This window comes from Salvia miltiorrhiza, chromosome 2 (genome assembly GCF_028751815.1).
Source record: "Salvia miltiorrhiza cultivar Shanhuang (shh) chromosome 2, IMPLAD_Smil_shh, whole genome shotgun sequence".
In the NCBI taxonomy this organism is placed as follows: Eukaryota; Viridiplantae; Streptophyta; class Magnoliopsida; order Lamiales; family Lamiaceae; genus Salvia; species Salvia miltiorrhiza.
Window position 1 is genome coordinate 66,450,190 of NC_080388.1, and position 23,006 is coordinate 66,473,195.

At 33.4% G+C, this 23,006-nt stretch overlaps 1 protein-coding gene and 1 pseudogene across 1 annotated transcript; one reads left to right on the forward strand and one right to left on the reverse strand.

Moving 5' to 3' along the window:
• The first annotated feature begins 254 nt into the window (after positions 1-254).
• LOC131009901 (transmembrane 9 superfamily member 7-like) lies at positions 255-4,341 on the forward strand (annotated as a pseudogene).
• Positions 4,342-4,347: 6 nt separating this feature from the next.
• On the reverse strand, positions 4,348-10,716 carry LOC131013162 (beta-galactosidase-like). The gene is given in 20 exon segments (XM_057941202.1): positions 4,348-4,800; positions 4,883-5,219; positions 5,438-5,643; positions 5,730-5,840; positions 5,921-6,031; positions 6,162-6,271; positions 6,755-6,864; positions 6,976-7,151; positions 7,246-7,410; positions 7,525-7,643; positions 8,314-8,401; positions 8,491-8,596; positions 8,709-8,797; positions 9,148-9,234; positions 9,236-9,292; positions 9,400-9,492; positions 9,602-9,668; positions 9,766-9,878; positions 9,977-10,072; positions 10,190-10,716. Coding segments are annotated over 20 exon segments (2,517 nt in total). The 5' UTR covers positions 10,355-10,716; the 3' UTR covers positions 4,348-4,689.
• Between the last annotated feature and the right edge of the window lie 12,290 nt (positions 10,717-23,006).

Consider the following 23,006-nt stretch of genomic DNA (forward strand, 5'->3'; position numbering starts at 1 on the left):
TGGAGACTAGACAAGTGTGTGTTTATGGCATGGGCGGTGTGGGCAAAACCACATTCACAATCGACTCCAGCAACAATCTCAGGGACGTGTAAGAATTTACTGTTACGAGTTTACAAGATAAACTCGCTCATTAGAAGTGTGTCGTCAAAAGTAGTTCCAGTGGAAAATCACGAGGCATGGAAGTTATTTAATGAATTGCTAAGAAATGAGAGAGAAGTTGATCCTAGAACAGAACAAGTTGCCAGATGTGTAGCATGAGGGGCGAGAGAGCCATTCATGCATGGAAAAATGCTTTTGTAGAACTAAAGGAACGCGATGGCATGGGAGAAGGTGATGTTTATAAATATAGTTTTGATCGGTTGAATAGGAATCATCATAGTCAAAGTAATGAGTTCAATACATTGCAAAATTGTTTTCTGTATTGTGCTTTATATCCCGAAGATGAAGAAATAGATAGAGAGAATTTGGTTATGGAGTTCATTTCAGGGGGGTTGCTGGATGAAAGAAAGACAAGGAGAGCAGCATTGGGAGTTCCTAACCTTGAAGAAATTATAATGGAAGAGTGTGAAAAAGTTGAAGTGATTTTTTTTTTTTTTGATGAAATTTCTAAATAAATAATACGAACCACTCACACACCCCACCTATGGTGGTAATTGTGGCCGAGAGTACTCGAACCTGTGACCTCTTGGACAACAGGCAACCACCCCAACCACTGGGCCATCCCAAGGGGACAAGTTGAAGTGATATTTGAAGATGAAGGAAGAGGTTCCATTAGGAATGTGGGTATCACGAGTTCTGAAGCTTGAAGATATTCATATGAGCTAATGAAAATGGTGACGAATAGATGAATATGATGGAGGAAATTTGATTGGTGCTAAGGTGGTGAGAGTGGATGTTGTATCTCTCTTGGATCAAAGATCTGATTGCAAAGTAGTGTGTGACAAGGAGCAAATGATATCGCAGAGTTGGGAATCCTAGTTTTAAGCTATCAAATTATTGTTTAACGACATCGACCAGAGATGTTGATTCTTCCCCAGTCCATATTCCATCTTCATGCCATTAATAAAAGTTGACTTTTATCATTTTTAATTATTTCTTTTTTTACTTTCTACTTGATTCATATTTGCTGCCATTCACAACAAAAAGGAGAAGCTGCCGCTGAGGAAGAAATGCCTCTGATTGCGTCATCCGTCATTCTCCTTCCCTCTCTCCGGCGTTGCAAGAGTATCAACTTTTCCTCTTTCGCACTTCTTAGCTTGCTTAATCTCAATTGGATCTATATTTTGTCCATCAATTTAGGCGTTGGCTATCATTCATGGTGGAATTGCTTTATGGATTCATGTTGGATATTGTGAATGTATTATATTTAATATTTAATCACCAATTTCATTTTTTTAATTTTATTAAAATCTCTTTAAATAATACTACTACTTAATAAACTAATAAATAGTTCATTCAAAAATTCATCAATTTTTATTAAATAATAAAATAATAATTTTTTAGATAACTCCTTTATAAATATATTAATATTATAAATTAATAATTGTTAAAATGTTACAATTATGAAAATTATAGTAACTTTTTAAAATGTGAATATATTGTTGAATCATCTTCAATTTAATTATTATTAGGATCTCCAGTAATATCAACCACAATGAATTCATAAATATATGCATTTTATTTAATTTAAATATTATCTCTAATTTTTTTGCACATTATAATTTCTGAAATTAAGAAAACACTCTATAAATCAAAAATTTATTAATTTATCGATACATTGATAAATTATTTATTATCAATATATTTATTAATTTATATATACAATTTAGTATATACATGATAGGTACCCTATTTATTTATATATTAGTGATTTATTGTTATTTTTATTTATCCAGTTACGTAATTAGATTCTATAGGATATTTATCCTTTTTAGGATTTTGTAAAAAGAGTTACAAATATATCAAATAGATTTTGGATAAGGTAATGTGATTAATTAATATATAGTATTTTTATATTTTCAACAAGAAAAGAAAATATTTTGAAGATGAAAATCAGGATTTTAGACTCATACATAAACGATCATTAGATGTTATTCTACTTAGCTGGTTTGTGTTTTCTGCCTAAGAGCTTCAAATAACTTATTTATTTTTGCTTTGTGCAAACTCTTGTGTTTTTCTTTCCCCATTGTAATTGCTTGTTTCTGCATTCTTAACAGGGTGATGAACTTCAAGTGAAAGTGAACAAGCTGTTATCTACAAAGGCACTCCTTCCATATGACTACTACTACTTGAGATTCTGCAGGCCGCCAAAAATCAGAAAATTTGCTCAAAACTTGGGAGAAGTCCTTCGTGGTGATCTTAGTTCTGTTTATACAGTCAGCATCTTTCACTGATTCCTTTCCTTTTTTTCCCCTCATTTCCCTTCTTTTCCTGGCATTGTTGTGCTGATATGGATCTTGGGGGGTTTGGGGGCTAAATTAGTTCCATATGAGAGAGGAGCAACCCTGCACCGTGTCTTGCAGAATTTACTTCAGTGCTCAAACACAGAATTTAATCACCTAAGTTTCACAGTGATGTATCACAGAGATGAAGAAACTAGTTCTGCTAGAATTGTGGGGTTTGAAGTTACTCCAAACAGGTCAACCTCTTTATGTTGTTGGACTTGTTCAAATAGTTTTATTGGTTGTGTATCATATTTCACTTGTTGATGTATTGCTGTTTCCATCAGCATTAAGCATGAGGTCGAGTGGGGCATGAATCTGAATGTGTCGACGTGCAACAAGCGCACCAGATACATGATTGAAGAGGGTGGTGTTGCTCTACAGGAAGTTGATGCAGGCAAAGAAATCATATTTTCATATGATGTTTCCTACAAGGTATCTCCCTTTTTGTTCTCGCTTTGTCAGAATAGTTTCGTTTCGTCCATATGAATCATCCTACAGCAAAATCTCTGGTGCAGGAGAGTGAGATCAAGTGGGCATCAAGGTGGGATGCCTACCTCTTGATCAATGATGATCAAATCCACTGGTTTCCAATCGTCAATTCCTTGTTGATGATGCTCTTCCTCTGTGGCATGGTGGCAGCGATCATGATCCGAACTCTGTACAAGGACATTGCCAGCTACGATCAATTGGAAAGCAAAGACGAAGCTCATGAAGAAACGGGTTGGAAGCTGGTACAAGGAGATGTTTTCAGGCCGCCTTTGAATTCGGAAGTGGTGTGTGTCTGCTCAGGATCCGGAGTTCAGATGCTTGGAACAACACTTGTGACAATGATCTTCACGCTGCTAGGCTTCCTCTCCCCTTCTAACCGCGAGGGGCTCATGACTGCCATGGTTCTGCTATGGCTTCTCATGAGCTTCTTTGGCGGCTACTCCTCTGCTCGTCTCCAGTACAGAATGTTCGACACCACAGAGTGGAAGAGGAGCGCCTTGAAAACAGCCCTCCTTTTCCCAGGTATTCTCTCAGTTTTCTTTGCACTGAGCTCTCTCATTTGGGGTGAAATGTCATCTTGGGTCATACCCTTTGGAACGGTGCTTGCACTTTCAATCTTGTGGTTCGGACGGAGTTTCAGCTCCGTTAGTGTTTCTTGGTTTCTATTTCGGTAACGGAAAGGCTGTCACTAAAGCTCCGGTGGAAACCAATAAGATCCCGAGAGAGATACCTGAACAGCCATGGTACCTCAGACCGATCTTCTCTATACTAGTGGGAGGCATTCTTCCGTTTGTGTCGGTTCTGATAGAGCTTCCGTTGATCCAGGCCTACGTCTGCATCAACCAGTTGTGTTTCATGTTGGGCTTCCTCTTAGTAATGTTGATCGTCTTGATGATCTTGTGCGCGGAGATAACAGTTGTCTTCTGCTATCTCCAATTGTGCAGTGAAGACTACGACTGGTGGTGGAGAACTTTCTTGAATGGTGGCTCCTCTGCATTGTACCTCTTTGTGTACTTGGTTTTCGCTTACGTGGAGATCACAATGATGGTATCTGGGATTTTGTACTTGGGGTATATGTTTATGGTGTCGTCACTGTCGTGTGCTTTCTTCGTAGTGACGGCACTGTCGGCTTCTACGCCTGCTTATGGTTCGTACGGACGATCTATTCGTCCGTGAAGAAGACGGAGTGACGTGGAATGAGAGATATATGCAACATTCATTGTGGACTAAAGGATCTTGACTGTTTGTTCCTTCACAATCACACACGACATAAGTTGTTAGTATTTTCCTTGTTAAAATGATACTCCATGTCTTTTTTAAGTTGATTTTGACGGAAAATGTTGTATTATGTATTGGGTAGGTTGGATTGTATAATAGCCATCAAGTTTTTGTAATTGGTTTGGTCGAAGAGATGTGATGAAATAGCATAACATATTTTATAGAAAGGTGAAGCAATGAATGATTGCTACATTGACACTGAAACATACAAATCTTGAAATCCATGAGAGCTTGCATCTTGCTCTAAACTAGTAGAGATGAAGGCGCGCGCGGACTCACTTTAGTCGTCTCGATGCGCATCTCATCCCATCCCAGCGTGTTACATTTGCAGAAAATCCAAGTATAGCTATATACATACAAATCTTCTGAGGCTCTAGACTTGACAGTGTGTTGTATGTATGTACAACTTCACTCACCAAAGCCCCCAACAAAACAATCACATCTAAAGCACGACCAACAACCTGAACGAATCACTCTTTCAACTGCAGACCACCTCTACGGAGAGCTTCTTCATGACACCCGGACATGGATCACCTCCAAAGATCTCGGGTGTCACTGGCACCGTGCAAGAAGTTTGGCCGATGCAGTACTGCAAAGTCCAGTTAGGGTAAGGTGAAGTCACAAGAAGCAGATCGAGTAGTAACATAGAGGGATGGTGTGAATGAATGTACCTTCTCAAAAACGTCGTAGGAATGGAATGCGTGGCAGCTTCCCTGTCGGAAGTTGCCACAGGAGCCCTGAGGCGTGCCGAAGCTAGCAAATTTTATGGATGAGATCTTCTGTCCTGCATCACATGAGAGGTGGGCTTTAGGCCTCAATGGTTTGTCCACTTTTCCTGATGTTTGTAGCTGATAGTTCACTAGGGTTGGCTGCCACTCGTATATATCCGAGCATACACTTGCTACTTCTCGTTTCGATAGAGTGATGCCGCTTGGATTCCCTCCCCATTCCTCAAAGACAACAAGAAGATTGCCTGTTGGACGGAGCCAGGAGCGAGGAATGTGGTACCTGAAAGGTAGGGTTAGGGTTCCCGCTTCGATAAACGAATATTTTGATCATGCATCTATAGATGATCACCACCAGTCAAGAAAATTAATATCCACCAAATTCTGCTTATGGACATTCATGAAAATGGCAAGATTTTAAATTTTTCTTGACATGTTGCAATTATCTGTAAATGGAATAGAAGATGTTGCACAATGATGAAATGTAGATTTTTGCATTACCATCTTTGAGAAGCTTCGCCGCAGTTTCTTAGGCATTTCTTCTCACTGAACCAGCCGGCATAGTTGCATTCGCCGCAGTTGCCTAATGCTTTGTACTGATTCCAGTAGCGCCCAATGCTTTCACCATTGATCCACACCTGACCTTTACTCATCGTGTTCATATCTAAAGCCAAGGGCTCGTTTCCTCCCGGAGCATTGAAAGTCGTCTGTCAACAACCAACCATGCTTATATGAACCTACCTTACATGAACCCGAGCAAAGCACCAAAGTTTTCTAAGCAAAATGCACTCACCTTGTACCACGTCAATGGTTGCCTTTGTGCGATGTAGGAGCCTTCATCCCACTCAACGTTTGAGATTCCATTGACCGAATCAAGACTTAGAGATTCCCCCTTCAGACCAACCTGTCCAAAACGTCGCGAATGAGAAAAAAAAAAGAACTAAGTGATGAAGAGGGAGTGTTGAAATGATCACACAATCTTACCTTGTAAGTCCATTTCTGCCATGTTAAGTCTCTTCTCCCTTCATTAAGGCCACTCAGTGAAACAGGGCCTAGGACACCAGCATTCCACGTCTCGAAATGAGGTCCCACGTTCTGAAAAAACATTGAAAATTGAAGAAGATAGAATAAGTAATCAAAAAGCAATTTTCTTCAACAGTGTAAGTTTATTAGAAAGATGGCCTAGCACGTTTGGATGTGGTTGAGAAAAGGAAAAGAGACGAACCGGGAGCCCAACCGCAATGCTCAGTAGAGAGATTTTGTTGACACCTGCTCTTAGATTCACACCTTTACTAAAAGTTATCTTAGGCTTATCTAGACTTCCATATGTAGTTCCTGCAAGAAATTAAAGAGATGTGGTGAGTAAATATGTATTCCTAATTACTACTCTGGCTTAGCAAGCCCCACACCCGTCCTTTTAGCTTATGGTACAGCTTGTTTCCGTGAAAGCATCGAGTGTTTATCCTCTTTAGATGTTATATAGAGCTAAAATCAACCAAAATGAAGCATAAAAGGGCCAAAATGGCTGGTGTTAGGCTTCATGGAAAACAAGAGTTTGAACCTCTTAAATGGCATTCAAAGCTCGAACCAATAGAAACAAAGCTTAAAAGTTTGCAGTAGCTCTTGTAGAACTAGGAACCGGATCAGAATCATAAGCGTAAATTTTAAAGCCTAATTGAATGGATTTCAAGAAAACACTAGGGGGTACAGGGAGATATGAGCTTCAGTCGAGCATTCATTTGCATCAATCCTTACACTGTTAATGTCAACCAGAATTCAATAGACAAAGATTGTCAGATTATATTGCAAGTTGGTTACCTGATAATTGGCCATTTATGAATACATGCAAAGCATGGCCAGCAGAATTGACGGTAAGAACAGGCCACTTGCCACCTCTTAGAAATCCTTCATGAGAGTCGATCCTCACACTGGATATTAGCAACAAACGAGAAAAGTTAAAGTACAAAAAAAGGAATATAACTCCATTTCAGGCAACCTTGAAATGAACATGATCACTCAAAAGTTATATGTGCACTTACTCTGTAGTATACCACAGGTAATCAGATTTATCCCAGGTTGTATTAATCTGCTCCCTTAATCCAACCAGTGTAAACGAACGTTCATCGTACGATGATGCTGTATCTTCAATGTATGACTGCCAATTGAATCCTCTGCTGATAGGGGTCATCTTCATTTGTGCACTTTGAGCACCAATCTTCACGTGGAAAATTAAAAAAAGGTATGATTATAAAGGCATCCTTAAAGCATAAAAAAACGAATAAACATACTAAGCGATCTCTTTTCCTTACCCTTGCTGTGTTGTAAACAGTGTTCTTGCAGTCGGGAAGGATACTGATGGACCAAGGAGGCAAGTTGTAATGCCTATTCCAGAGGGAGACCGTTGCCATTGACTGTTGGTCGTAGTTTGCAAGAAATGCTGCACAAGCTCCATTTTTCGACCTGAAAACATGAGCCTGCATGGATATAATGGTTGTTCATATCAGGATATATCATTACCGGACACAAGATTCCAGTCTGGGAAAAAATAAAAATAAATAAATAAATAAGTTTAACAAAATTAATCAAACCTCTTGGTTGTGTCCAAGTGACATAACATCTGGATCTCCAGAAATCAGAGCTGGCTCACAGAGTTTAATTGCTCTATGCAAATCTCTTAGATGACCCCATTTCGGCTGCCTCAGTAGCCCTACACGAAAATGGTATATAATATTAGCTTCGCGCATCTTTTTTCAAAAGATGGTAGTCATTACACATACATGTAGACAAAAGAAAGGAGACAAGGGCTTTTGGAAACTCATGAATTAATCCAACAACTCTCGATAAACAAAAGCTAGGAGACAAGAGCTTTTGGAGATCATGTAGATACAACTAGCTACCTTGAGGGAAACGAATATGAAAAACGTGGTACGTATGCACGTCCTAATCAACTTTTGGCCGCAAGTTTCAAACAAGACTTTTATGTCTCAGTATAAGGTTAGTTACGTTACCTTTGTCATCACGAATGAAAACCAAAAACAAAGCTCATGATGGGAGTGATATTGAGGTTTACAACCATCATTTTGTCGTATATACCAGAGCTATTTGTTAGAGAAATCGCAGTCTAATGATGTGGCAGGTACTACATGAAATGACAGTATATGCAAAAAAAAAAAAAAACTTTGTTTTAAGAAAGATGTGATATTTAAGTATAGGTTTTTGTCAATTCCCACTTAATTCATTTCAAATTTAAATGGACATTGTCAGCAGAAAATTAGGAGACATCAGGCATGGCATGCACCATCAAAGTAAATATAAGTACTCACTTAAAAACAAATACGGAAAAAAATGGTGAATCTATTTGGATTTTGAATGCATACCGTACTCATCAAGGGGTGCGTCATAGTCATAACTGGTGGCAATAAATGGACCACCGGCTGTCCTGCCAAAGTTCGTTCCTCCATGATACTGAAAAAATCGAAAATTGTCAGATATATTTACCTACATCAATGATTTATAGCAATTAACTAGAAAATTCCTTCTGCAGTCAATTATACCATATAATAGTTAATGAGGGAGCCCCCCTTCTGAATAAATCTTGCAACAGAGAACGCCAAATCTTCAGCTGGTCGGTATGGAACTGCACCGCCAAATTCAGTAAACCTGTAGAAAATGTCACAAAATATTATTTCAAGCTAATACAAAAATAGTGATAGTTTGAACACAATGAAAATTCATAAGATTATGTCATCACAAGAGTAGCTCGAAAACCTACCAGCCAGTCCAGGCTTCAGTCCATATCTTGGGCTTATAGGCCTTATTCGGGGAGAAGTAATCACAGTAGAAACCGTTACACGTGTTGATCTGCATGTCGGAAGATTACATCAAGCACAGATTCAGGAAATATCTATGCAATAAAACAATTTTAGGATATCTAAGTACAATAGAACAAACACAGAAGATACATGCATAATAGTTTATTCAGAGGCAATATTGAGATGTCAGTGACTATTTAGCTTAAGTCAATGCAAAAAAATATTGGCATGAAATGAGGAAGGCAAATCCATGTGCAGGAGGTGACAAGATTTCAAATATGTTGCTGACTGTATATTCTGATAATACAATGCATATATAACAATAACACCACTACTGAACTAGGGAACATTGCATGCAGAGTATTAAAAACCCGATTCAAATAAAGGTCAAATGCTTACAACAGGATCCGGGGCATCATCTTGCTTGCACATGATCCATGGAACACCTGTGCCAAGACCCACCGCCATTTTGGCTGCCCACTGTGCAGTAAGCTCGGCCAGGTGAACCGAGCTCATACTCCATTGGTCCATACTCATTCTCAATCTATCACAACGCATAAAAAAGAAATCTTTCAGTTTATTTAGTAATGTATAACAAAATCTACATAAAAAAACAGAAAATTGGGAAGTAGAACAGAGCACTTGGACAACCTGTGACAATATAATCGGACCGCCTTGAGTTTGATACAACCTCTCGGCCTTCATCATATTAACAATCTTGGTAGTGAATTTTTGCATTTCAGCCTTTCAAGACACCATAAATGGGAACACAAATTAGACACAAATAATCTCAAATAATCTAATGACTTCATTATAACAAAAGTTCATATGTCAACAAATTTGGTATGCAGACCTTAAAGGGCCCATTGTCAGTTCTGAAACTAATGCCTTTGACATACTTAAGCCAAACTGGAAAACCCCTGAAATCGGAATCCAAGAAATACACATAAATATTACTAGATGAAATTACTTATAAAAGAAAAAAGAAAATCTGCAAAATTGCAATTGCATTATTACCCAAAGTTCCATTCAGCACAAGCATACGGGCCAATTCTGAGATTAACATAAAGCCCTGCTTGTTGCACCAGTTTAATAAACTTCACCAAATCATATCTTCCCCCGAAATAATACTACAAAGAGAGAAGTAAATATTATTACAACAATTGAAAACAAAAATAAACAAATGATGTAATAAACTTTCCAAAAAAGATGGAAAGACAAAACTAACCTTTCCTTGCTCAGGCTCATGCCCATTCCAGAAAACATAAGTCTCAATGACATCCAAGCCACCTTCTTTAGCCTTCCGAATAAGATCCGGCCACATCTACAGTTCCCAATAAAAAGGGTGTAAAAACAATCTTAAAGTTTGTGTGTGTGTGTGTGAGAGAGAGAGAGAGAGATTCAAAAAAGTACAGGAAAGTGCATTGAGCTTAAAACATACCTCAGGTGTGCTCCTTGGATAGTGAATTGAGCCAGAAATAAGAATCTTTCTCTGTCCATTAATGGAAATGGCCTTGTGATCATACGAAACAGAAGCTTTGCCACAAGAAATCCAGGAGCTCAGCAAAACCAACACGCCAAATAAAAATGCAATCTTTAAACCCATAATGCTAACACCGCCCTCTTCACAAATTTGCAACTTTACAAAGAAATGTCCCTTTTTTTCTCAACAGCCCACTTATTTTTTTCCTATATTCTTCTCTATCCCACTTTAATATATGCCTGCTTAGACGAAATGGGAACAAAAAAGATTCAATCTTTAAGAACACATAGCCAAGAAAAATATGGCAGACATCAACTTGGCCTCCCTTTGATTTTTTGTTACTTTTTTTTTTGTTTGGTTCTTTCCTTCTTTCTTTTGTTCCTGCTAGTTTCGCTCTCTAGCTGGAGTCATAAAGAATGAGTGAGAAACTAGGCACACAGTGAGTTTTGTGTAGTAGTGAATGTGGGATTTTGAAACTTGCAAAAATATGGTGGTTCTGCCCTGCTTTTAAAGACTGGAAAATGGTAAGTTTGAAATTGGAGGGACCCTCTTTTACACCAAATGGGCCCCAATTCACCCATCTATTTGCAAATTTTATTCATTTTTCTTATTTTTAGGCAACCTTTTATTTTTATTTTTCTCTTGATTTCAAATTTGGGGAGTCAGAAATTACAAATACTTTGTCCGTCCATTAAAAAAAAATAGTTTTATAAGAATGACACGAGTGTTAACAAAAATAATTAAATATATTATAAGTGAAGAAGAAATTTTAATTAAAATATTATCAATAATAATTATTAATTATATTATGAGTAGAAAAAAAAGGCTCGTCATATGATAGAAATTTTTTACAATTGAAAACGAACTAATTTTTTTTAAACGTTTGAAAATGCCAAAAATGAATATTTTTTGTGGACGAAAAGAGTATAGTATATTTAAATAATTAACTTTTTAAGAATAGGTCTTGAATTAGACCGATCTCACCCAAGAGACGAGTCTAACCCGACCCTTCATGTGGCAGAGAGCGCAGGCACAGAGCTGATGACGCGCCGACGGGTGACTAACAGAGTAGGGGCACAGGGAGCGCCAATTGAAAGGAGAGGCGGTACGGATGTGGGCGCAAAGGTATGCCAACTGGAAGGAGAGGTAGCAAGAGCGGGGCTTGAGGTGCGCCAGCGGAAAGGTAAGGCGGCACAGCCGTGGCGAAGGGCGCGACAACAATGTGAATGGTAGAGGTAGAGAACTTGTATTTATTTAATCAAATAATTATTGTAATAATAAAAAAAGAGTGATTATTGGTATGAGAAAAGTTAATGTTTCAAAATATCAATAATTCAAAGTAATTCAAAATATGAAGAAATATAATGTTTGTAAAACGTCAACAATTGTTATTTTTATTCATGATAAATTGTTTATTTATTCAAACTCGACCCGTGCTTTATCCCTACCTACCTGACTTGCGCCCTATTCTTACTCAGATCCGTCTCATACATGAGATCGGGTGTAAATAAATTTTTCTGGCCTCTTAATGTCTTTTAAAATTAAAATTTTCAGTTATATATTGGAAAGATATATTCTAAATTGCATACATTTTTGTATTTTTTTTTATGTGTTGTATGATTAATATTTGAGGTTAATTTTTTTTATTTTTAAATTCAAATGCATAATCTTTTAAAATATTTACTTTTTTATCAACGAAAAGAAAAGAAAAGTATATACTCTAAATTACAATTAGTCTCCACCGTTAATAAATCATCTTGGCCTTTCTTTTTTTCTTTTTCTATTGAAAAAAGCTAGTAGTCACACGTTGTCTTTTATCTATTGATTTTTTCTTTAGATGTACAACATTCCAAAGTTAGTATGGTATATTCAATATAAAAATACCTCTGTACAATTGAAACTCTGTGCTCATTTAATCACAAACCCAACACTCAACCACCCCAAAGATGTCAGATTTGGCTTTTCTAAATCCTAATTTCCATCAATCTACAAATTCGATTTTAATTGATGAAGTGATAATCTGGTCTTGGTTTATATTATTTCAAATAGTGATCATTAAATATTAGATTATTATCAATTTTGAACTAATTCTACATTTTAATATTAACTTAAAAAAAATCAAAAAATACATTAACTTATTGATAATAATAATTTTAACATGAATTCTATTTTTCACCGAATAAAACTTACTTGCCATGCTGAAATGTTGAAGTGGACAAATCAGACGTTTATAAAAAGAGTTATTGGCGCATAATACACCAACTTTGGAATAATTATAATTTTTAACACCAACTTATTGTTTGTAGTAATTTTAAAATGAATTCGAATTGTCGGATTATGTTGAATTGTATGACCTTTATTTTATTTCGTCTTGAATTGTAGCTATGAAAGTAAAGTGACACGAATGAGTAGCAACTAAAGACATACAACTACGATTAAACAACGGAAATTGAAGCATTATATGTAGTTGATGCATTATCTGACAATTCAAGTTCGTGTTAAATGTCTTATCAGCTTACTATAATTGATACAATTCGAAACGAACCAAAATAAATGTCTTACAATTTAATATAATTCGAATTTGTGTTAAATTACTACAATCAATAAATTTGTGCATTTTTTCGACATTTTTTAAAGTTTGTGTTAAAAAAAATTGGTTCAAAGTTTTGGTGTATCTATCCGCCAATAACCTTTTTTACAAAAGTCCGATTTGTCCACATCAAATACTCTGGAGTCTAGCGTGCCAAGTCAGCTTTATTTGGCAAAAATAAAATTCATGTTAAAATTACTATAATTAAATAGGTTGGTATACTTTTTTTCACTTTTCAAAGTTAGTATTAAAAATTAGAATTGATCCGAAATTAATGTATTTTTCACTACTAACCGTAAATATTCTAACACCTTGTGAATATTTTAGTAATGTTATACTCACACAGAGAGAATATAGTGTTGTGATATCCCCAAATTTAAAATAACAAGAATACTATTAATAGGGTAAATAAATTAAACGAAAACATACTTTCTACGTTCAGAAAAAAATAATATTATAAGAGAGTGACACAAATTTTAGTAAAAATGGTTGAATGTATTATGACTAAAGAAAAAAATATCACTTTAAAGGTAGTGATTTAGTGAATAAAGTGAATTATGAAGATAAAAATGGTGAATTATGTAAATAAGCTGATAGTTTAAAGTTAATATATTGTGAGATAATGTTCATAAATAGAATAAAATTATTTGTTGTGGATAATTAAAAAGTAAAATTAAGAATATTTTTTGTGGAAGTAGAGAGTAATATACAATATAAATAAATAAAATAAAGTCAATGATGTATAACTCAAGTGACAAAGTTGAGGCACTAAAAAATTCTTCTTTGTGAAAGATTTTGGATTCAATGTTACTTTTTGTGTGGATAATGGTTCCGCTTACATGCAGTTATTTTTGACCTTTATATGGTGGGTAATTTATTCACTCTTGCCTTCTTGCGAATTGCTTATTTGATTATGTAAGATATACTTCTTCTAATTTTTTAAAAAATACTAAAGGGATGAGTCAAGGCCTGTTTGGCTGTTACTAAAAAGCTGTTTTCCGGAATAGCTTAAATACAGTTCGTGCGCAAAGATTCTATGTAGTACATCCCGATATAGTCGGTCCAATAAACTAAGGTTGTCCTATTTTCTTTTTTTACAAACGCGGTATTGCGCGTGGCTTCCACGAACGATGGTTTCTGCAATTGTGATTGGGCTGTCTAGTCACTCGCCACAATAGCCCGTGGGTGCCTTCGCAATAATAAACTCTAAATTAGTAATTAACCACTAAATCTATTACGTATTTTATTCTTTTGTTTGGTTGGTTAGTGTATGAATCATCTTTGGCAAAATATTTACAAGCATGTGCTTGTCACGGGTTAAGGTTTGAGTTTACCCTTCGTTATAATTCTAAATTTAGACGTGCGTGTATATATATATATATATAGTATAAAATAAAAATTTATTTTTAAAATATAAATTAAGATTTATTTCTAATTATTAGATCATGAAAATTTACAGTAAATTTTTATTATTTGATTAGATGAATTCATAGTTTTAGGTTGGAATATTAGGGAAGTGAGAATTTCACTTTTTGAATTTATATGTTCACACAACAAATTTCAAAAAAAGAAAGTGGGAATGAGAAAGCCCAACTTCAAAACTCAAATGATATGGCTAAGATTTCATCATGTTCAACGGGATATGGTGAAGGAGTGGTGAAAATAGATCGAATTGTAGGCGAAGAGAGCAATAGATAAAGAGAGAGTCGACAAGAAAGTGAAATGTGAGAATTAAAACGAGCTCGGTGGAACTTTTAAAAAAGAGTCATTAAGGTCTAATAAAATTAAGTTTAGGAGCTCTAATTATTTATATTTCTAGATTAGGTCATTATCAATTAAACAAAGAAAATAGAAAGTATGATATTATGAGTAGAACATGGGAAATAATATTTACATGTTTTTCATCGATGGGTTCGGCAACCTTATTTATATATCTTAGGGTGTTTGCCGTGCTGTATTAGATTTGTGCATTGTTTGTCATCAATTTGGATGTTGCACATAGCTAGTGTTGGCCCAGGTGCTCATGTAGATGGTTTCTATTTGGATTGGTTGCTTGGGTGTTGATATCACAATCTTTTTCGGTTTTATCCTTCCACAGTTGAGTACTCTTTTTATTTTTACTGACTTTGTTCTAGTAGCCAGGTTTTTAAATAAGAATTTAATGAGTCTTTTTCTACTTTGGGTGCGTTCTCTTTGGTTGTAAATTTATCATGGAAAAATGAAGGATAAACAAAATTTCACCCTTTAAATCCTTCATTTCTTTTCTAACATTTCCTACTTGACCCTTACTCATTCCTTATTTACACTATAAAGGAGGGATAATATTATCACACCATTTTTGGAGGGATAATATTATCCTCATTTGTAGTGTAAATGATGAATGAGTAAGGGTCAAGTAGGAAATGTGGGAAAAGAAATGAAGAATTTAAAGCGTGAAATTTTGTTTATCCTTATTTTTCCCATGATAAATTTACAACTAAAGAGAACGCACCTTTTGTATTATTTTTATTATTTTTTTTTTATCGGGCAAAGTCATGTTAGATGTTAGTAGTTAGTTCCCCATCCACTCCAAGAACCACCTTATCTCTCCCATTCACCAAATCCACCTTATATCTCCAATCTCCAATTCGCTCCCAAGAGGGATTGAACCCGTGTCACTTCACTTAAGGTGAGAACGCACCTTTTGTATATTTGGAATGTGGATGTTTTTACATGTTTTAACCGTGTTGCTTTATCAGCATAGTCTATTGATTATAGTTTTTGCATAAACTTGATTATTTTTTAAAATAATAAAATTTATTTACGAGCAAAAAATGTCTAAAACCCATTAACAAAATTCGAATTTACGGCAGTTTAATTGTCGTGAGATTGTAATTATACCAAACAGGCCTTAAAACAAAATCTACCAAACAGACAACTCATTTTCATTATCTTACTCTTTTTTTTCTCCCTCTCTTCTTCTATAAGGGAAGGATTGATCGGTATTTGAGATTTTTAAACAAGGTGAATAAATTAGGCCATGTAATGGTAATTAATTGTCTATTTTTTTGGATAAATAATTTTTTTTTGTTACTCCTTCTCTGAATTAGTTAGTTATCTCTGCATGTATGGGGAGAATATTAGTTAGTTTAGGAGTCGCGATCACGATTTCATCACGCACTAACAGGAGTGATTATTATAAAGCGCTACTGGTCAAGATTCTTGAAATTAAATAAGGAACGTAATGTTTCAATTTAATTATTTATTATTTGAATTAGGAGTGACACTTGTTGTTCCGATTCAGATCCACACATCCCGCCTGCATTAATTTTTGTATTGCAATTTATCATATGATATAATATATAAGTATATTTATATCCATTTGATACTATTTTCTCAAGATGGACCGCGTTGATATCGGCTTAAGTGCAAACGAAGAGTTTTAAATTTTAATGGAACGTTCTAACAGTAGTATTTCATTCCCTTTATGGCAATATATTATTTTTCAATGCCCAATTTTAAATAATTTTTATTAATCCATTTTATCTACTTTCTACACACTCTTTAATCTCCGTGCCCAAAAGTAATGGGATAATACTAATGGGACGGAGGGAGTATTAGAGCACTTCCAGCAGATCATCTAAATGTATCACTAACTCTAAATTTGGGCTAAAATAATTGAAAATCAGATAAAAAATGCATCCAGCAGATCCCCTAAATTGGATGGGGCCCACAAAATTTTTTACACCTACCTAAATTCAATCTTAAATTTATACCCACCCTAAATTTATTTTAAGCTTATAATTAGTAGGGCCCACACATAATTATTGTTTTTATGTAGAAAATAGGAGATCTGGTGTATGCATTTATAAAATCGAGATCCTAAAATTAAATAGAGAAGCTTTAGGGAGGAATATAGGAGCATAATTTTGGGATTTCTGCTGGGAGTGCTCTTAGAAGACTAATTTTATCTAAATGAAATAATTATATCAATTTTTTGAGAGTCTATTTCATATTATAACAGTTAAAGCCCGCAAAATTTGAATAATGACCATCGTTTTTCTTGACTTAATCATGATTTGATCTCTCTTTTTTTTTTTAGCTCGGTGCATCACTTTTCATACAAAATTGACATCGACCCTTTTTTTCAGGTTAAATTCAAATTGAAGACGTTTGAATTGGACTACGACAACATCAATATGTAAACGTGTGTGTATGAGAGAGAGAATAAAATGCAATATTAAAAAGAAAAGAGTCAGTAAAGTGTGTTGTTTTCCGTTGTCTTTCTTAAAATTATGTTCGATTTTTACCATAATTATTTTGTTTGAAATAGACCTAGTTCATTCGTCAGAGTTGGGGATCTTATTAGTCACAAACTACATACATAGTTTGATCTCGGTTGACCTTTGATTTTTTTAGCTAAAGATCCACTAGACTCAATTACTTAAATAAATTTTATTTTTTATTTTTATTTTTTTTTTAAATCTACATTACATAATGAGTATATATGTGTAAGTAACAAAAATATAAAGAGTTTTTTTTTCTGTTTTTTGCTGTTTTTCTTCTTTTCTTGGCTTTGAGTTTTTTCTCTGGAACTGTTTCTTGTTGTCTGCTGCCTTCTGTTTCTCTGTTGTTTCACTTTGTAGGCACTGCTGGTGCCATTGTTTTTGAGTTATAAATCTCTTTTCCTATCAAAAAAAAAAAAACAAAAATATAAAGAGTAAAATAGAGATTATCATCAAGTTCTTGAAGTTATTAATTAGGCCTATCATCTTTGAGCTGAGTTCAACTAATCCCAAGTTCATTTCTTTGAGCCGATATCGATAACTCGTGAGCTAATTCAATCCACTTAATCGTGGGCTACGTTAGACTCTATTTCCGTGATTTATGTTTCTTCTTACGTGTTTAATTATTTTGAATTTCAAACAGATAAAATAAAAGAAAAGGAAATATATATTTGTCGACGGAAAATATTAAATATGACATGTGTTGCCTATTGTTGCAAATCCAACAAACAAAAGTGCGCCGCCCCACCTATCGGCTATCGTAACGGAAAGGGTTGGTATTGGTAAGAGTAAAACTGTAATTCAAATTTTAATCTAATTATTTGCGTCAAGGACAAGAATGACATATATGGAAATTGCATATAAACCAATTAAAGTAAATTTATGATTGCTAAAAATAATAAATATATTTCAAGCCATTCGATTTCGACTTCGTATACAATCCAATTCATTGAGATCCTCTTCTTCGTGATTTTTGTTTATTACATTTTTAATATTCCAATATCACAATTAATTAATTAAAAATAAATTTCATGAATTTTAATTTACTGGTTTCAGACCGCCACGGTTAATGCAACTAGCTAATCGTTTGCATAATTGGCAACTACTTTGCACTATTTTCTTAAATATTAATATGAAAGTCATCAGCTAATCAGAAATCCTATCATGCATATAGAGAATACAGTCCATAATTTAATTATAACAAAAAAAATGATAATTATTGGTTTCACATTAATGCATGGGAGTGGAGGTGAATTATATAAGGGGTCGGGATTTTATATATGCTTCCAAGAAACACCGAAAAAACTAATAAGAAATTATTTGTAGATTTGGATATCCGTACACAAATTTAAAATGAGTGTTAGTGCAGAGTTGTTGATTATTTTGTTTTTCATGCAACAACGTTAGTGCATTATGAGATCAAAGTCAACATGCATGTTAGATGTTAATTTCAGAAAATATGACTAGTTAGAAATTGCCAGTTTTAAAATTTATAGAGAGAGATTCAAGTATTATTGATATTTAGGATAAGTTTATGTCAATAGAGAAGTATTGAAAAATAATTGAGATTTGACATAAAGTTTATGCTTACACATTACTATGACTTAATTTTGAATAAAAATACCTAAAATACAATGTTTGCGAATCATAATTAGACACATAAATACACACACCAGACACACTCACGCAATTCCCTGATATTTGTAAACTAAAATAAGTAAAAATCTATGTAAGTCTTACATAGATGCAACTGTTTTGTAAATATATTATCTATGAACTCCTTTAGTAAAAAAGGTTTATGAAAATAAAAGATCGTAATTTTCTTTTAATAGTCCTTTTTTTTCTAGGATAACTTTTAATAGTCCTAAATGTCTCATATGTGACATTTTAATATAAGAGTTTCAACCTAAAACCATATTACATTTCAATAATTAATGAAATTATTCTTTGCCAAATTGTGATAATACGATTAAAATAATGTATTTTAGCTGGATTTAATGGAAGCAAGCTGTTGTCCCCAACAAACATGGGACGCGCATTCAATGTTGCTTTCAGACTGAAAATTGAGATGATTTTCGACATCCAAGTTAAGCAACAACGTAACCGCTTCAAAAAAAAAAAGGTTAAGCAACAACTGAAAATTCCATAATTGTGTCTATACCACTTCCAAAATCTATCTTAATATATAAAATCCATTACAACAAGTAGATAAAATACGTGATTTCGTATGATTATATTGATTTTGATCAAATAAATCTTATATTAAATTATTCAACAAATAACGATTTGAATTGCACTTTATAATTTTGTTTTCTTTTTCTTTTTGATTCTGTCTTGCAGCTAGTATATTGGTGAATGGTGAGTTCCCACATAAAAACTTCATAGCTACGGCCCTTTTATTTAACAGCTGTTCAACAAACTATTTGTGTATAGAGACATTAAATGAAAGCTATCAATCTTGTTAGGGATCATCACAATATTCTTGAACCATCGTAAGCAAAAAACATTAATTTTCAAATGTTTGATTTATGCACGTAACTGTCCGAATTATTATGGAGTTATCCAAATTTCTTTTTTTGAAGCAACGAAGCTATCCAATTTTTATATATCTCTTACACGTTTCTAAATTATTAATATACTTTATATCGTGATATATTTAATTATATATTGCGTAATACTTTACATTACTTGATTCATTATTACGTGATACACACAACTTGACATAAAATGTCATTACCCAGCCATAAGGTTAAATTTTATATAATAATATGATGTCAATAGTTCGAGAATGGTTATTTTTTTAATCTAAAACAAAACACACATTCTTAGTTACTTATATCTAAATCTAGTTATCTTTATGCATAAAATCACTATAATTATATGATGTTTTAATACATTTTTCGTTCCTGAATCCTATTAATCTTGAAATTTTGCATGGATCCTTTTCATAATTTATTGGCTCAATTCAAGATGAGAATAAATTAACTAGTCAAATTTTTAAGCATTAAAGATTGGGATGACACATCATAAAAAAAATGGGGCCCAATTGCATCGTAGACAAAATCACATCCAATCAAAAATTGATAGAAATTTGGGCTTTCCACGCACGCATAAATATTATCCAAACGAAAATGTGGCTGAGGATTATTTCCAATTATAATATACAAAAATAGACAATTAAATATTGGAAGTAAAAATAATAAAAAAAAGGAAAAATGTCTGCATGGATTTGGCGGGTCCTCTCTTGATCCATTACTACAGAATTTGAGGACCCATTGAATGCTCAATTTTCATATTTTAGTAAATGGGCTGAAATGGCCCATTTTGGGTCCTAGCAGGCAGCAGCATACATTTAAGAATTACTTTTTACTATTTTATTAGTCATAATCATAGTAAGAAATTAAGAATAATAAAATAGAATGTAATTTTATTCAAATTTTCAAACTAAAGAATTTACCCCCGTTTCCAAGCACTTGCAATTTTGTATGTGATGACACTATTGAGGATAAGAACCCTTTTGTCCACAAGTTGTTAAGAAGAAAATCTTTCTGAGTTCGATAATTTAATAAATGAATATTATTAAGCTCGAGCTCAACTTGATTTTGTATACTTTTTCTTTCTCAAATTCACTTTTAACTAATAATAATTGATACTTTGTCACACAAATTGCACAGATGGACATTATGTAGTGTTCTGAAATCAACAATTGTAAAAATATATATTACAAAAATATAATTAATAAAAAATACGGATAAGTTCAATTCACGAATCAACTAACTCAGAGTACAACTTAATAGTTTGATTTTTAAGTACAGTAATCTTTTTTTTATAGTATTTTTTTTACACCTAATTTAATTGGCCGGTTATAAATGTGCAAAGTTTGGGAGGTCTCTATCATTGTCACATTGAAATAAAGTCAGCAAGATTAGATGCTACCATCCAATCACTTTCTTGCAATAATCACATTTTTAAATTAATAACTTTGAATAATCTAAAAATAATAATAGCTTTGATACGATTGCAGAATATAACTTTATTACGTTCTTTCAAGTTATTTAAGGATTATTATTAATATTATACACCTATGCCCCTAGCTAGCTACCTCGTATATATGTAAAATCTCAAAACTGACAACTGATCTTTTATAAATTACTATTGATATGGAGGTTTTTTTTTTTTTGTTATGGTCATAGTTTGGAAATAATATATATATATCGATAGTATTAAGCAATAATATTCGTGTACGTGCACAAATATTATTTATGTATAATAAATCACAAATTACATATATAGAATAAACAAATTGTGCTTTAAAAATCTTGTGAGCCGAAAAATAGATGGACATTAATATTCATTGTAATATTTAATTATATATGGCGTGTGCACCTTGATATGCATCCTTAACTCCAAAGTAGCTTGTTTTTAAAGAATTGTTTGATACAATTCACCTATACTATTTTTCCCATGCCAATGATTATTATTCCTAACTAACTAATTTCAAATGAAATTCATAATATAGGTTTAGGTGGGGAATTGTTTCTTAGAACTCACTAAATATTTTACCCGTTTCATATTATTTCATTTTGAAAAAGACAACTACAAGCTTTAGGGGAACTCTACTTTCTTTCATTTATTAGAACCTAACTACTGCAAAGGACCACACTTAGTTTCCTTTCAATGCAAACAAACATCTAGAAAAATGATCAACTCTTCACAAACCCTAAATCAGCTATTGCCAAACAAATTAAGCCTAGCGGGATTACGGTAACAAATATACATTTTATCTAAAATTATGAAAATAAGGAGTCTTGTCTGAAACTATCTCATAGTGACTATGATTTAAGAACATATTTACATTCATATCTAGTTGCATATTTATGATTAAAAATATCAATAAAACTTACTTATAAACGTAATAAATTAATATTTTTTACGCATGCATGTTACATATATAGTGTGTGAGCTGCATATTCTACGCTCATTTCTTGATGTTGGTTGAGATGGGACCAATACCCCATGTTACATTCAACAATTGTTCCTTTTCGTCAAATCGTCCAGCTAGCTACGTGGGGCCAAATAGTTTTTTATGGTAATACAATGTATGTGCGTAGTAATGAATTTATGAAGAAAAACGAGGGTTTAATTTGATATCTACAATGTACTTGTGCAGTAGTATAGAATATATATATGAAGAAAAACGAGGGTTTAATTTGATATTTTGATGACTAGGATATTATCCATATGTAGATATTAAAATGGGTCGACCATTTGCACTTTGAAGTCTTTGGGCCACCTTAGGGGTGGATCGGTACGGTATGCCGAAAAATTTTCGTCATACCGTATACCATACCGTAAATTGCGGTATGAGAATTTTCATACCGTTGCCGTACCGTACTTTTCGGTATACCGAAGCTCGGCATACCGAAAATTTCGGTATGACAATTTCCATACCGTTGTCGTACCGATAATGCGGTATACCATACCGAAAGTCGGTATACCATACCATACGGTATATCGAAATTATTGGTATATTAATATTAATATATATAATATATAATATATAATACGTATATAGTTTTTTATTATATATAACATAATATATACGTAACCCTATAACTTTTAAAATATTTTAGTACACTATAATTAAGTTAAATTATCAACTTAGATAACAATGAAATTATATATATTATGTATCAAATACTTAATAAATAGTTATATTATTATTTATCTTTTTATGAGATATATTGTTAAATAATAAATTATATTGTTTTTATTTATATTCAAGGATTTAATGAGTATTGAATAATAATTTAATGAAAATATAGTAAGTATTTCATTGTTTGATATTAATTGCTTTTATTTATATTTGAAAAATAACATAATTATATTTTTTCCCTTAATTAAATGAATCAAATATTTT